The following is a 16,503-nucleotide window of genomic DNA, read 5'->3' on the forward strand; positions in this document are numbered from 1 at the left end:
TTGTAAATGTTGTTTTAAAAGATTATTTTCCTGGAAATGAAGCTTAACTAAAACATTTTTGCTCAGTCATTAGTGTTTACATCTGTGAAAACCGATGTAAATAGAAGGACAGGTCCTGTATGTATGGAAGAAACAGCGCCTAATTCATTAATTAAACTCGTTCTTTGTCTAAGACCACCATGAGAGGCGGGCGAGTTACAATGGGCTGACAGCAGCTGACCACAATGTGAGTAATACTCAGATTTATGACTTCAAATGTCCAAATAAATTCTGCAGTACTTTGCAGTTGCACAAAACTGAATTTCAGACTGTGTGGAAGGCAGATGTGATGAGAAATTGGTTCATTCACTGCTTTTTCACTCACTTTTTGCTCTTTTATCAACTTGATGTCCATATTGTTGGACAGACGCAAGTTTCTTTGGTCATTTATTTGTGTGTAATTAATTTTCTAATGAGAGGCTGAAAGGCAGAAGAAAACAAAAGCACTGAGATTTGAAGGACAGAGCTGATTGGTTTGCAGAAGGAATTGATGTGAAAATGATTGGACCAGAGTATTGACTGCAGAATTAAGTTTGACAGTGTGGGCAAGTGGAAGTCATGTAAAGAATAGGCTTCATCATATACAAAACAAAAACAAGTTTTTTTCATTGCAAAGTATTATTTTTGTAAATGACGACTAAACTCTGGAAGTCACAGGATCTACTCTGTCACTGGAAATGGGTACAGAATATGAACTGAAAATGAGCTGCTATACACTTGCCTTCACCTACCAAACAAAATGTTAGCATGTGGCTTTGAGTGTGCACGCGACTATTTGCCTTCGCCGTTGTGCACGTGATGCACATGCATAAGAATGCTGATAAATTGGCTAATTCTTGACTGACTGATCCATCAGTGCATCGATTTTATTGTACAGAGGTCCAAAACTAATAATTTTATTACTGATTTTTATTCATATTAATTAGGGCTGTGCGAAATGACCAAAATCTCAGATCCCCGATATAATACATTTATCATCCTGACAACGATATAAATCCCAAAAATGTAATATTTTCTGTAAATTCTGTGAATCTCGGGCAAGTCGACTTGCTTGAACTTTTTCCAGCTGGGCGTCCTGCACCTGGAGTCGACTGTTTTAACCGATGCCTGAAACTATATTTTTAGCCATAGGTTGTAACGGCCGCCGTTTTCTTTGTATTTATTACACGGCGTGCTGTGGGGAAAAGCCTGTTCTAACGTTTGAGTTTAAGGTTTCTTTTTTAGCACCTAACGGCTCGTTTTTGATTCTCATCCATAAGCACTCTGCTACTCTTTCGCGTGATTCAGTTTATTTTGAAAAGTCTCAACAGGATCTTGAGCTTTATTGTGAAAGGTTTACTTGGAAAACAAACAAGCGGGCAGCGGAGCCACGCGATGGTTTTACCGTCATTGTTGCTAATGTAAAAACAGGCGCTTGTCCGTCCATAGTGTGGTTATATATAAGAGAACGAGAGAACTTATTAATAAAGCCACTACAGTAACCATCAAAACGATGAAATTTTTTTGCTGTAAACAGTTTATTTTACGACACCACGAAACAAACAATAGCGTAAAATGAAACGATAGACATTTTTATATCGTCATCCGATATATATCGAACAGCCTTAATATTAATTAAATACTATTTTATTTAACCTAAAAAATGTAATATATTCAAAACAAACTTTATTTATCAGGGACTTGTTAATATTGAACAAAAATTGCGATATCATACCTTTTTTTAAAATCAGTCGTATTGATATATATATGATATAAATCAAATCACTATTTCTGTCAAGCTTAAAGATTCATTTTTTTCTCCTAAGTGAAGGCTTAAGGTTAATTTTTATTTAAATAATATTTCTTTTCAGTGTGCATACTGTAGAGCATTACACAACAGTGTTTTATAGACATTACAGAGACATTAGCGATTAGCACTGTAACCTCACAGCCCTGAGTTTGACTCCATCACCTGGCCTACCGCTATAATCTTATAATTTTTTTGTATAGATAGATTTTTTTGGAAACAATCCCACAAATAGACAAAAATAAGTAGGTATTACCTGCCTTTGTGTGGACATGCTTCCAACATCATTTACAGTGCATGCTTTGCTGCTTCTTTTTAAATAGCCAAAATATGTCCACACCACCAAATTCCTCAGACCCTTCTTTTCAGCAGTGTCCTTGTCTTTTGAGCTGTTGTGTTCAGTAAGTTTTTCTTAACATTTTCTGTTGTTTGCCTTTTATAACACTCACACACACCTAACCTACTGGTGTGCATGGCTGAAGTAGCCCAACCATTAGCACATATGCTGTTCCCCCTTGACAGGATGCCAGTACTTCACAGGACAAACACCTCCGGCCTGTTTAGGACAAAGCTAACAAGCACGTTTTTGGTCTGTTGGAGGAAAAACACACAGGCACAGAGAGAACAAGCATACTCTGCACAGAAAGGACCTCAGGCGACCATTAGATTCAAAGAAGAATCCATTGAGATGATGCGTGGCGCTTGCTATCAGCAAACACAGATCTTCAGATCGTGATTTTGTAGAGACAAAAATGAAATTGACATAAAATGATTGTCAACAAATGAATGTAATTATTATTTAGTTTCTATATTCTATGTGCATAATACAAGCATCTACACAATGATTGCGAAAAGAGTTTGAGCTAATCTGAGATGGCTCAGCTGCAGACAGAGAGCGCGATGTGCAGCCAAAGGTCAAAGCCGGGCCCTGGAAGCAGCATGGAGCAAGAGAGGAATGGTCATGAGGAGGATGAGTGCTGTTTCTGTCCTGCTGAGATCTGGCTACAGTGTTAGTGAGAATTTCTTTTTCTAACAAACAGCTGCACGAGGAAATTACCGCTGATTATGTTCAGATTTCTAAATAAATCTGAATAACAAGGGGGTAAGGTAGAACCTCCTGGGCAGTACACCTGGTACACTGATGATTTTGTTTTTAAACTCAGAATAGTCAGTCGTATTTTGTTGCGTGTGATAACGGTCAGTCTTGCCACAGCTGGTTCTTGTACTTTAAAATTAATTTTTAGAGTAACAATGGCAGCCTGTTTATAGCTGGATTATATAACAGCTAGCTCATTTGGAGGAGAGTGTTCAAACAAAATGTTGCCATGGCATTGTCTCCAAGATTGCCCATCGATTGCATCAAGACAACGCTGTCACGGTATAGCGAGTGGTGTGGTGGGAGCCAGCAGAAGTCAGATTTTCCAGCTTGCATGCTGTCACAGTGGGAGATGCAAAGCTGACAGTGGCTTTGAGGTCATGCTGTTGAGGGGCCCGATTGAAGCACAGCCGCCATTACTTAGTATTGGCTCGCTGCTGCTGATGCAAAGTGCTGACGTCTGTTTGGAGAAGCCACATGCTCCTGATTAAAGTTCTTATTACTCATACATGGGCTAGGACAAAATAAGTGAAAACCAGGAATACTGATTGTACCCCCTCCTCCTCTCATTCTTGGTACCCCTTACCCCCCTTACCATCTATTCCAGAATCTGCAAGCAATGTCTAAGTTATGATGAAAACAATCTGCAGTCGCAGGGACTCAAGAGTGGACTGGACAGGTCTGATTTCAAGTAAAAGGCGCAGCATTTCCTAACTTCCTGGAAAGCTGCCAGCAGTTTCATGCTTTGCGTGAGGCTCACTTCTGCCTGTTGGATCAGACTTTCATGAAAAAACATATTTTTTAGGTTTTAAATAAAATAAAGGACTTCCTTGGTATTCTATTTACAGTGTTTACTTCCCAAAATGAAGATATTTGTTTACCCAGATAGCCCACTCCCAGCCTGATGATGACTATCACTTGTTCTGGGATGAGTCTTCATTTTTATTTCAGTAATGGAGCTTTAAATTGATTATGACAAGTTCTGACAAAGTTACTAATCAGCATACATGTGGGTTTCTTCTGGCAAATGTCTCGCAGTCATTGCAGACATGCTTCTAGAGGAAAAATTTGTCTGTTTTCCCATTGCTGCTATAGTGGCTTAAATAAAGTTGCCAACATGAAGTCATAGAGGCGGCTCCCCGAGAAAGAACTGCCCTCGGGCTTGCGCTTTTTCATGGCTGACTGACTGTTCGTAATCATCTCCCTCACGAGAATCGTTGGGAGTAATTTAACACAGATGTAATGAAAGTTAATGTCAATTACAAGACCGCAAACTGTGCCAAAACTGTTTGTAGGAGTGTCCTGTCTGATGAAGGTGAAAATATTTTAGCACAACAAGGATGGACACACCCTGCTGTCATCTCACCATCTCTTATTATCTGTCCATCTTCTGGACTGAAAGAAAAAAAAACATTTTTGAAACATTTCTATTTCATATAAATTTTTAACTACATAAAGATATGGACTGTATATTAAAGATGAGCAACGTAAACCTGCAATATATCTAATGCACAGCAGGGGGCTACTCTCATGGTTGCAAAGAAGTCCAGCTGTGCAGAGAGCATAACCCTACTTGTAACTTGAATTATCTCCTCAGTAAACACTTGAACAAATTTATCGTCGTTGCTGCTTTCAAGTTCTATTACACGCAAGAAGATGTTTGTTTAGTTTACCTACAGAGTATGAAAAAAAAAAGTGATGCAGTGTGCAAAAACCTGGCTAAAGTCCAGTTTCTTTTTCTTTTTTGCCACTTATTTTATCTGTCTTTGCTTATTTTCTATAAATTTTTAACTTGAAGATGCCAAGTGATGTCCGTTCTTTGAATTATTGTGGTTTAGCAACCACGATCAAACCACTGATTGATGACAATCCACACAGAGTGGAAAGCTCGCCAGCATCACTGAGGCCTTTTGTTTTGGTTCGTAAACATATTTTTCCCACAAGTGTTTCCACTTCTTCGTGCATTTCCTGTTCGGATAGTTTCATAAAACTCCAGGAATTTGCTGACATTAGTGAGTCCTCATCTTCATGCTATATTGAGAAGATGATTGTTATTCTCTCAGGTTAGGTGTGCACGTCAGGTTACGCCAAAAGTTGTTGCGTTTACGACGCTGACGCATAAATCCCCTTTAACGAAGTACATTTCACTGGCCGACTGACCGGGTCGCACCCCTCTGCATGCGTAGCTGCGCTGTGCAGGCGTTTTCCCCTCACAGCTGAGAGATTTGCTGGATTAGGCTCTGGGGAAAATAATGTGATTATTCTCATCAGAAACTGTTTAATAAACTCCATTTTTCAGACATAGTTTTAAAACACAGTGTCATTGGTTGGATGCTGTTGTGTGTGTTATATTTGGATGGCTTTTCCTGTGCTGCGTTACAAATAAAGGGTTTGGTACCATGTCACTGACAGGTCGATACCAGTCAGATCTACCCCTCCTTCTCTTCTGGCTTCAGAATGAGGCTTTAAATATATGCAGTCTATAGCTTCCACATGTGCAAGCATCTTATTCACTTTGTTCTTTACAGGCCAGACCCAAAGGTGAAGGACTGACACCCTACCAGGGGAAGAAGAGATGCTTTGGAGAGTACAAGTGCCCTAAGTGTAAGAGGAAGTGGATGAGTGGCAACTCCTGGGCTAACATGGGACAAGAATGTATCAAATGCCACATCAACGTTTATCCACACAAACAGGTATGTAAGCCTGCATCACAGCACTCATGTCCTGAGAATTTGCAGTTGAGTTAAAAAAAATTGCTCATAGACATCAGGCTTTGGTTTCCGTGTTGTTTTGATGATATTCCAGATGGCCTCATTACAGTAAAATAAAAATCCCACCACTAATAATTGCTTTGGTAATAAACCAGCATTGACGAAACTAATGAAATTTCCTGACTGATAAAAGTTTGGAATTATACACTGAATGCCATCAAATGCTAAAGCAAATATTTCTGTATTAATGGGTCTCAGACATAAACTAACTCAGAGGGAAGTCAGACTTCCAGCTGCAGAAATCTGTCTCACATTTAATAATAAGAAGGGAAAGCACATAAAGCAGGATTCTCTGGAGTCATTTTTCAAACAACACTCGAAGAGAAATCTGTTCAACTTAACCTCAAATAATCCTGGTAAGCAGCTGGGTACGGAGCTGGAGAAAGAATCGTGTCAGTTTCATATTTATCCTCAACACTTCATCTTTTGATATGTATGCTTTTTCACATTCTTCTAATTCCACTTCCTGAAATAAAATTAGGATCGTTGCCGGCTTGAGGCCTGCTCATTCTCAGAATACCACAACTGTCCATGCTTTGCTCTGTTAACACGTGAAATGAAGCAGGAAAGGGACATTTTGTACATCTGTCGAGCATTAACGCCATTCGGAGCCTGAAATTTTATGCATAATTTATTAGAAATCTCTGAGATCTTACCCAAACAGCTTACCTGTAGTCATAACCACAGATAGAAGTCTGCACACACTTTGCAAGAGTTCAAATATGTCTTGGTAAAACCTGCTTTGTTCCCGAAACTGGTGAGAAACCCTCACTCTGCTTTGAGTCTTGTGGCAAAGCTGCACACAGACAAGCAAATTCTCTGCATTTGCAGTGTCACCCACTTAACATACCCCCCTCCCCCTTCCAACCCGGTCAGCAGTTGAAACAGACCACTAACCTCTGTGTCCTTGAGTATCAAAGAGCTCAGCACAGCTCCTTCTCAGGCTGCGGATTCCCATAAATGAAAAGAATATGGATTTTCCAAACACATCCTCGAGTGTTCAAAATTTGGTCCTCTTTAACGTCATACAGACATGAACTTTCGACCCTTTTGATCGAGATTTTAATTTGTACCCTTTTAGATGTCAAACTCAAGTTTTTTGTCACCCTCGCTTTACACAAAACAGTCTCTCTCAGTCCGTCTCTTCTCTTGTAGCTGCAATAAAGCCAGTCAAAGCAATTAAACGTGTAAGTCATCAGCTATTGAAGTTAGGTTACTTTAATTATTCTTAAACTGAAGTGTTAAGCAGTTATTTTATATTTTGTATTGCACATTTCTAGGAGAAAAACTTGCCTAGAGTACTTTCCTGTTTTTCTGTTTTATCTGTTCCAATAAAGTCACACTTCAAATTTGGAAGTTTGTTATCAGTGACAGTAGGTCATTGGAAAAGGACAGAAAATGACCTTCGTTTATTTGTAAATGTTGCTGCCTCTAGCATTTTAAATTCTCTTGATATATTGTGATATAATTTTGAGGTTTTATTACCCACCACTTTTGGTCACGCCCAATCATAGCATCTTCAGTTCAGCCATCTTTCTTTTTTTCTTTTTGTCAGCACCACTGGCTCCAAACTCATACATCAGCAGGAGTCACTACTGTCTTGTAAACCTTCCCTTTCACTGTTAATGCTGCCTGTCTGTCACAAATCACTCCTGACACTCGTCTCCACCCACTTCACGCCACCTGCATTCCCTTCCTCACCTCTCTTGTGTACAGAATTTGCAGAATGCAGAATTTGGCTTGGTTTCCCCCCTCGGATCATTTACCGCTTAGATTCAGAGAAATAATCTGCCGTTATCCTTTAATTACATATTATGTTTAACTGACCAGTATTTCTGGGGCCGACTAGCAAAGGCAGCAAGGTTTTCACATCTAGTCAACTAGTCACGCATATCCTTAGTACATTTTGCAACATCTAGTGTTTTACATGCGCTGCTGTCATCCTAGATAGAAGATAGGGAGCTAACAGCTAGTACAAACTGCAGTACTTAACCGCTTTTCCACTAGTACCTACTCTAATCTACTCAACTCAGCTCTACTTGGTTTCAGTTGTTTTGAATTACAATTGAGCACCACCTCAGTGTGGGTGGAATCGTTATAGCAAGGTGGCCCAAAAGTCATGCTGCTCTGATTCTGTCGTCACTCACCAAGCACAAAAATCTGCACCTTGTTGTTGGACCATGGTGTTACTTTGTGCGTAGCCATTTTCCTCTCGGTGCTGGGTTTCAAAAATGGCTGATTTGATTCTTTTGAAGGAGTTGCTCTCGTGACTCATCCACTGACATACAGTCGGTTGATGTTGCATTTTAATCTCGGCAGCTCGCTTGAAACCCCGGCAAAGTAGGTATTAAACACATACCTGGTACCAGGTACTACCACCTAATGGTAAACCCTAAAAACCGAGTTGAGTCGAGCTGCGTTGGTGCTAGTGGAAAGGGGCATTTGAAGGTCTGGGAGTTGCCACTGCGTCAGCAAGCCTCCAGGTCACCTGAAGTTGTGACCATAGACTATATAAATGATAGATTTATGTTCTGGGTCTGAAAAGTGAAGAAAATGTGCAAGTGTTTTAAAGGTGGATTATTTCTAATGGCTAGCAAGAGGTTAGTCCATCTTCTTTTCTACCAAGGCTTACCTTGTGATTGGAAGGTCAGTATCAATTAAGCATGTAATGTCCCTGTCCCACAATCAGATCGTGTCCTTCTTCATCTTGTCTGGGTTCAAAACACCAAGATGGTTAAGGGCAAAATGCTCACGTCGAGCTTTCACGATCCAACTTCATCTACCAGTGGGTAACACTACGCTTTGGTTTCACTAGTACTCGGAGAGTACCTGAGAGACAAGTTAACATTACATTGTTTGTGGTCACATGTATGCAAAACCACTTTTTTTATATTTACATATAGTAGATGTTTCTTCCTTAAGGTCATTTCACTGGGTGATGCCTGCAGTACAGGGCCTTGAACTCAATTCCCTTTAGCCTCCAAGGGAACTCTCTTCCAGCTTTCATCAAGGACCTAATGTCTTTGACAAAGCAATAATACATTTTCAACACTTCCTGGAAGACTCATTAGACTCAAATATCTTCTTGTGGTGACCCATGGTAACCTGGTTTCCTTTAGCTAGACCACTTGGAATAAATAAAGGTTTTGTTCAAAGCTCTAACAAGAAAAAAAAAAAACAATAGATGAAAAATAAAATTTTCCAGATGGACCGTTAAAATAACCTCCAAGCGTGCTGGCCCAGAAAGGTTACCTTTGTCCTCGATAATGAGTCCAAGATGGTCAGTGTTGAAGCCAACATTTCCATACAGTCCATCACGATTAAATGCATACTGCATCTTTTCCTTTAGCACCAGGTTGTTAAAATGTATTGCTAGCCAGCATGGCTGATGGTGCATTGCCATATCTCTGCATCTAATTTGGCAAATAACACATCAGGTCTGTGAAGAATATGAGAGTTGGAGTTGTTAGGCGTATAGCTGACCTGAATCTGTTGCCAAATAAACGGCTTGCAAAATTCAAGAGGTTTATGTGTGTTTCTTGCTCGGTTTGCCCTTTTCTGTGTTTAATATGACTCATTATTGGTCTTCTGTTTGTATCTCCAGCGACCTTTAGAGAAGCCAGATGGCCTGGATGTGTCTGACCAGAGTAAGGAGCACCCCCAACACCTGTGCGAGAAGTGTAAAGTCCTTGGCTACTACTGCCGCCGTGTGCAATAAATATTCATCATTATTCAGTAGCAGAGAGGAGCCGCTCCATCCCAAACCCTGTTTTTTTATCCGCCATTGAGACATTATACATCCTCCCTTCCCGGTCCACATCCAGATTTCCCTCAACACGACATGGCACCCTTTCTTCTTCACGTCTTCCTCCCAGTGTCTCAGAAACATCTAATGTGGACATTAGGTCTAATCCTCCCAAATCTCCTGATGCCTTCCTTTATTACCACATGAATTAATTCTGCTCCCTCTTCTCAGCCACTTGTGGAGCATAGACTTTAGTCATTTTCCTCCTCTTTCAGTGACAGTACATCCAAGAATATGTTTGAGGGTCAGCCTCTATCTCTTGAAGTGCTCTTCAACACAGCAAAAAAAAAAAAAAGAGGCCAAAATGATTGACTTTTTATGCCTTATGTATCAGAACCACATGATTAATTTACTCAATACTCTGTGTTTAACAACAGAAAATTATTATATTGATGATTTAGCACCAGGGGTTATATTTCCTTGGCATCACTGACAGTATTTGTCTCAATAGATTACCTCACCTTGGGGTTTGTTGGCTTTGTGTTTACAGAGATCCGCTTTCCATTTCCCTGCCAAGTGAAGTGTGTGGAGATGTGACGAACGTTTAACTGGGGCCTCTCATGATGGCATAATGTATTCGAGGCCTTTGATGTCTTGCCTTATTAGGGTCAGCAGCACATCTTATTAACTGTGAATTAACTGAGGGATAATGTGCCATGCATCCCTAGCTTACATTTGGCCTATTTATTTTCTTGTTGTCTCGTGTGCAATTTGAATTTTAACTGGGACATATAGAGACATTTTTGTATGTTTGTATATCGCATTATTGTGTAACTGCTTCCACTTGTCTTTAGAAACTACTGTAGGTTCAGTTGTATAAAACGCTCCTTGGGCTAGATTTAGTGCATTGCTAATAGATAACGCTTCATTTATCCTATTCCTATTTTTGTTGTTGTTCTTGTCATTCTTGCCTCTCATTTATTTGTTAGCGTTGGAAAAGATAGACACTAGATAGGCAGAAGCAGCTGTGGGGGAAATTGGTTTAGTAATTGTTGGCAGTCACATATTTTCATTGTTTCAAAACTATTGATAAAATGCTTGCCACAGCTTGTTTAGCATTGATAAACATGATTTTGGACCCTAAACTATTCACATAAATCCTGAATAGATTTTAACCACAAGATAGCAAAATACAAAAGGAGCTGTTTGCTTGACAAAGATTCAGAGAGACTTTTTTTATCCAAGTTTTAGTGCCAGTTGATGTCTGGCAGCCTCAGTGGAGTCGGTGAAGCAAGATGGAAAACTTTCCAAGGGCTTGTACACTGAAGAAACTATGTCCAACAGCTAATTGCAGCGTAGAGTGCCTAAAGAGAGGTGAAGCTTTGGAGAACTTTGCTTTTCAGGTTTGTCGAGAGACAGAAGAGCTGGTTTGTGATATGTTGATGGTGAGAATTCATGGCTGTATTGAAATTTATGGTGATTTAAGTTTACATCCATTTTTATGGGGCCTAATATCAGAAACCATATCTTTAAAGTGGAACTATTATGTATTTTTTTCCTCATTTCTTGTTATACATATATACATCCAGGCATCCCCTAAAACAGAGAATTTTCCAGGTTAGCAAGCTAGTTTCCGCGTAAAGACGATATCCCATGTTCTGACTAAAGTATTTCTAAAACACAAGCACAACATTTGGCGTAAACAAAGATGCAAAACAACAAAGCAGTGACATTTGGAGTATCATAGAGTAGACATTTGGATTATTGAAGTTGGGCTAGCAGACGATGCTAAAAATATGCTACCTGGTGGCTAGCTTTAGAGCTAGCTATTAGCTTAAGCTAATATACGTAAATACATTTGCTAACAAAAAATGTAAGAATTGAGTTAAATTGTTCATGCTGTTCAGCTGGGGGAGATAAAGCCATTACAGAGCAGAAAGAAGATGCTAAAAACGGATCAAATTTCAGCCAAAAGAGCATCTTAGATTAGCACAACCGCTACATTAATATGTGACAGTATGGTTTGGATTACTTGCTGTAAAAAAGTCCTGATCCTAAGTCTAAGGTCCACACTGAAATCTTGGTGTGATTCTTCAAATATTTGATGTTCGGGGCAAAGTCTTAAAACACATTAAAAAGATGACAACCTCAACCAGTGCAGTAGGAGCTTGGACCAGGAAACAGGGCTGATCCTAAAGGAGCTATAATGCCTTTTTTAAGATTGTAGGGCTCCCCTGAAAAATATTTATTTTAAACCTAAACATCCAAAAGTACTCCACTGTAGCCCACAAATAAAAACACTCATCTGGAAATGAGCATAATAGAGCCACTTTAAAGAAAAAGGACCCACTGTGGTTCCATATATCACTATGCAGATGTGAAGCACTAAAGAGGAAACTATTTTAGTTATCATTTATGGAAATCTGCTTTTCGAGGATCCTTGGTATAGGAATTGTGAACTGTTTTATATGTACTGTATTTCTAGCCTTACAAAAACTGGCTGACAATATTTTATACTATAACATACTGTATGTGCCTTAAAACGATTGTGTCAAGGCTAAGAGGCCATTTGAAATTTCAAAGATTTGTGGCGAGAGACTCAGAGGTGGAGCAGTATTATGTGCATGTGGTTAACTGTGATGCAGAGTAAGTTTGTTGTAGGTTCAAGATGTGACACAGGACAGAAAAACGATAAAGCTCCGCTATTAGCGGTTGAACTGGCATAGTGGGTGTTCGATTCATGTTGGAGGCACAGGCTGAAACAGCATTTCCAGCTGGCAAAAACAATCTTACTGTGGTCTGTTGTCATGGAATATCAACAGAGATGTTATTTCTTAGTCGATCCTCACAACAGAATGAAGTTGACACAAACTGTGGACCTCACTCATTGTTATTTTTATCTGTTATCGTTATGTTTTTTCAAGGAAACCGTGGGTTTTGTGAAAAAACATGCATTGTTACTTGCTTTAGTGGAAATGGATGATATTGGTGCATTACACTGTTGGGAAATTTAACTAAATTCCATTTGTTGATTTAAAAGGGCACTCCAGTGATTTACTATTCCAGCTTCACCAGTTGGGAGGCCTGCAGAAGACACTAAATAACAGTGCATGCAGCAGTGGATGAAATATCTTTACTTTCAGTTTGGCTCAAGCTCCAGAAATGCATCAGCTATTATGCAACTCAGTAGCCTTTTAAAGTAAGCTCCATAGACTGTATATAAACAATGGATTTCAAAAGCAGCGTCAGTGTTAAGACATCTTAAATTTACATTCTTTGTAATGGCCAATAGAGGATCGACTTCTGTGGTTGTAAATGGACTTGAAGTCCAAAAGCACTTTTTACCACAAACCTCATTCACCCAATCAAAGCACTTTTACTGTTACTGTAGGCTCTGTATAATACTTACGTTCACACTCACACTCCGATGAATGCATCGGGAGCAACTTGAGCTTCAGTACCTTGCCAAAGGATTCTTCGGCATGCAAATTAGAGGAGCCAGGGATCCATTTGGTAGATGACCTGCTCTACCTCCTAAACCACAACCAGAGAAAATGTCCAGCTCATTTTGAGTATTGAGATTTATTTGTATTTCCCAGCTGGTTGCTGGCAGTTGCTGGGATATTATTGCTAAAGTCTGAATTGTGGAGATCTACAGATCAGTCAGTGACCCCCTGGCAACCACCTCTTGCTAAGAATCCTGTATTCCCCAGCTGATTAGCAAAAACCTCCTCCAAAAAAATGGAGGCTTACCTTCAAAGTTGCACGTTTTCAAACATGTTAGCTCTCCCTGGCAACCACTAGGACTCTCTGGCCCCTACTGGTCGCCAAGGGGTCCCCACATTTTTCTTTGGCCGTCGCTGAGGAAAAATGTGTATTTTGCAACTGGTTGGTAAAAAACTTGTTGATATACCTTTGGTCACTAGCAGATGGTCACAGTTACTCTTAGTTTGCATGGAATGAGCTGACTTGTCCACAAACACTGGCCAGCTAATCTCCGCAGGGAAGTGACACAAACTGGAAACAGAATGTTTTCCGTAAAAGTAGAAGTTGTGTCTTCTGCTTTTAGTTTGCAAGTGAATGTTCTCTGTTTCTAGTTTGCATCAGTGTTTGCAGAGAAGGAAGGCGCCGTCTTTCACGCAAACTACAACCAACGGCAGCAATCTGCTAGTGACCAACGCAATTGCGAGGTGGTTTCTGGTGCAGTGCCTTATTTGCAACCAGTTTTACTCAGCTACAGGAACCACTTGCCAACTAGGCAGGAAATATACATATTTCCCTCATAACCATTGGTTGCATCGCGTCCAATATTGTGGAAAACTCTGAAATCACACGAGGAACCTCAAGAACCCCACAAAGTCATTCTTACTTCTCAATCACTGATTTCAAGTCTTATTTAATACAGTGTGATTTTTTTTTTTAAATATGGCCCATCTTTCAAATTCACTTGATGAACAAGTTGGCCAAAATACTCAACTCGTAGATCAGGATCAAAGTCCAAAAACCTTGACATGTCCAAGTCCATCTTCTATATACAGTCTATGCTAGACTCCCCAGCCTACTAAATGCTGACAATAAAACTCCTCACTTTTTAACACAGGCTTTTTGATTTTCTCTCACGTGACAATGAGCCTCCACAGCCCCAAAAGATATTACAGTAGCTAAAGGACAAATCTGTGGAGTGTCCCTTTGAAGGAGTAACTGAAAGCCCCTCGTTGCATTTATAGTAAAGACCCAATTTTTATGAAAGATTCACCACTGTTGGGAACAACCCATTTTTCTTCTTATTAATGTCTGTTTTTGTTCTGTGTAATGGCACTAAGCTAACAGGTCTCCCATAACCTTATTTTCTACATCAGACCATGTGGCTGTAGTGAAAGGAATACATACCAATTATGCCTTATGAACTAACCTCATAAACAAATAATATTATTAGTTATTGTGAATCACGTTAATGTTGATAAATCCTGTCAGAGAGTTCGATTCCGCCCAGAGACATGTTATGAGGAGGTCATTTAAAATGGCAACTCAAGAGCCAATGGAAGCAGCTGATACATTTTAAAAGAGAAAGAAAGAAAGCGAAATCTCTGCTTTCAGATGTAGTGTCTTGAATTACATATACTTGACTTTTCTAGTACCTTTTCAGTTCAAAATTGTTATTTTCTATGAATGAGATGTGTATTTTGGAACTCTTAATAGATGTTGAAAATTTTAAAGCAATCTGCAAAAAATCAAGAGTTATTTCCCTGACAAAGATCGACTGTTTTATGTATATATTTGATGGCCATCGTTTTCAATGATAGTAGCTCTTTTGAAGTGTTGAAGCAATATCAAAGCTTTTTCTCTTTCCGGCGTGAAGAAGGGCCTATTGCTGAGAAATAATCAAAGCTGGGAGTTGTTGTTTTTTTTCTTCTTCTTTATGTTTTACAATAATCTGAAGGGTTATCCTGCAGAAATATTTATAGAAAGACTTTTTACAACACTTTTTGTATAGAATATGCAACAAAGTTACACTAAGAAGGAAATATTGATGTCTACATAGAATATTATTAAAAAGAAAAAAAAGCTGGTACATAATTAATAACCTTTCTCAATTATAAGCCATTGTATTTTTTTTTCTGTGTTTTTGATTTATTGATGTTATCAGAGTTGAATAACCCATTATTCAGTTGCTATGTGACTAATTATGAGCTGCCATATGCATCCATACAGCCACGTGTATTCATTTTGTAAACGATATTATGAAAATATAATGTGTTAACATGCAGAAAAGTATGTTTTTATTAATTAGTGACGGATACTCACCACTGTATAAACGCATTAAACTGTGAGATGTAGTTTGGTTAAAGCAGCGATAACAAGAAACTATTATAAAATGTTATATTGGTAGTGTAGCGAGTGTATACTTCTGTCAAGGAAGCGTGTGTGACAAAGAACTATTTTAGAGTTTGCATGTGCATGTGTTTTGAATGAAATATCCCCTTTTTTGTGCAATGTATACCTATTTAAATACCTTACAGTAGTTTGCTAAAGTAAATATTGTTTTTAACATTATCAGCAACGTCTGATTGTTATTAGTCCTCATTTACCGCAAATGTAGCCTCTGCAGATAATACATATTTACTGAATGTAACATGTTAACACTTAAGTGGTCGAATCAGAGAGTCTCGTTTGTATTCTTTACTGTCTGTATCACTTCAGATGTTTGTCATGCAGTATTGCAATAATGTAATATTTGATTTGGACAGAACGCAGGCGTGCGGTCGGGAAAGACAATGATTATGGGAAAAGCAAGGACAGTCGTGGCCACGAGAGTCGACCACAGGTCTGTTTTTCATGTCCATGAAAACGGCATTCCAAAATGTGCCTTATTTGTTAGTTGGGAAAACATTTTAGTGCTGTTCAGAGTTTGATGAATAAAAGTCACATTGAATTAAAGCCACCCGGGTTGTGCAGTTTTCATTTGTTTTCGGGTCCTGTGCCAAATTTATGTTAACTGGGAGGTGTTCGTTCTGGTGTCTGATTTCAGCCAAAAGCAACACGTTGTTTTTGTGAGCGCTCCTCTTGTTAGTGTTTTTGCCATCGCTCTTGAGTGCGAGGCTTACGCAACACTGAGCGTATAGATTACGATAACGGGGCTTTTAATGGATTATTCATGGTGGTTGTGTAACGCAGAAGAGCGAGAGACTTGGAAAACATTTTTTTTCCACTTGCCATGAAAGTGCTGAGAGATAACAGACATGTAAACCGGCCAGGACGCACACTCCCTCCCCCATTTCCCAACACTTGTGGACAGGAAAACCCCCCCCCACAAAAAGATGCCCACTGACTCTGTGATAACGCAGACACTTAGAGAAGCAGCAGCATGCACCAGCTGTAAAGATGTCATTGTTTTGCATGTGTGGTAAAAAGAAATTGCAGTCGTCTCCGGAGCCAAGTTTCCATACACATTATTGGACATGCATTCCAAATAACTAAAACTAAACCCGAGGGTGGGGACCCAAATTATATCAAGTTTGTTACAACATCTCCAGCTCAAACAGAGCGAGAGCCGAAAAATCTCTAT

General features: G+C 39.3%; 1 protein-coding gene across 1 annotated transcript in view; it reads left to right on the forward strand.

Annotated features, from left to right (window-relative positions):
• The window catches only part of zcchc24 (zinc finger, CCHC domain containing 24), a 39,548-nt gene extending 23,673 nt beyond the window's left edge, over positions 1-15,875 (forward strand). The window contains exons 3-4 of the mRNA XM_005744761.1: positions 5,450-5,614; positions 9,297-15,875. Of these exons, the coding sequence (XP_005744818.1) occupies positions 5,450-5,614; positions 9,297-9,410 (279 nt within the window). The 3' untranslated portion in view covers positions 9,411-15,875. The remainder of the gene's footprint in view (positions 1-5,449; positions 5,615-9,296) is intronic.
• The last annotated feature ends 628 nt before the right edge of the window (positions 15,876-16,503 follow it).

The sequence above is a fragment of the Pundamilia nyererei genome, unplaced genomic scaffold (assembly GCF_000239375.1).
Source record: "Pundamilia nyererei isolate P.nyererei 1_Seehausen unplaced genomic scaffold, PunNye1.0 scaffold00149, whole genome shotgun sequence".
In the NCBI taxonomy this organism is placed as follows: Eukaryota; Metazoa; Chordata; class Actinopteri; order Cichliformes; family Cichlidae; genus Pundamilia; species Pundamilia nyererei.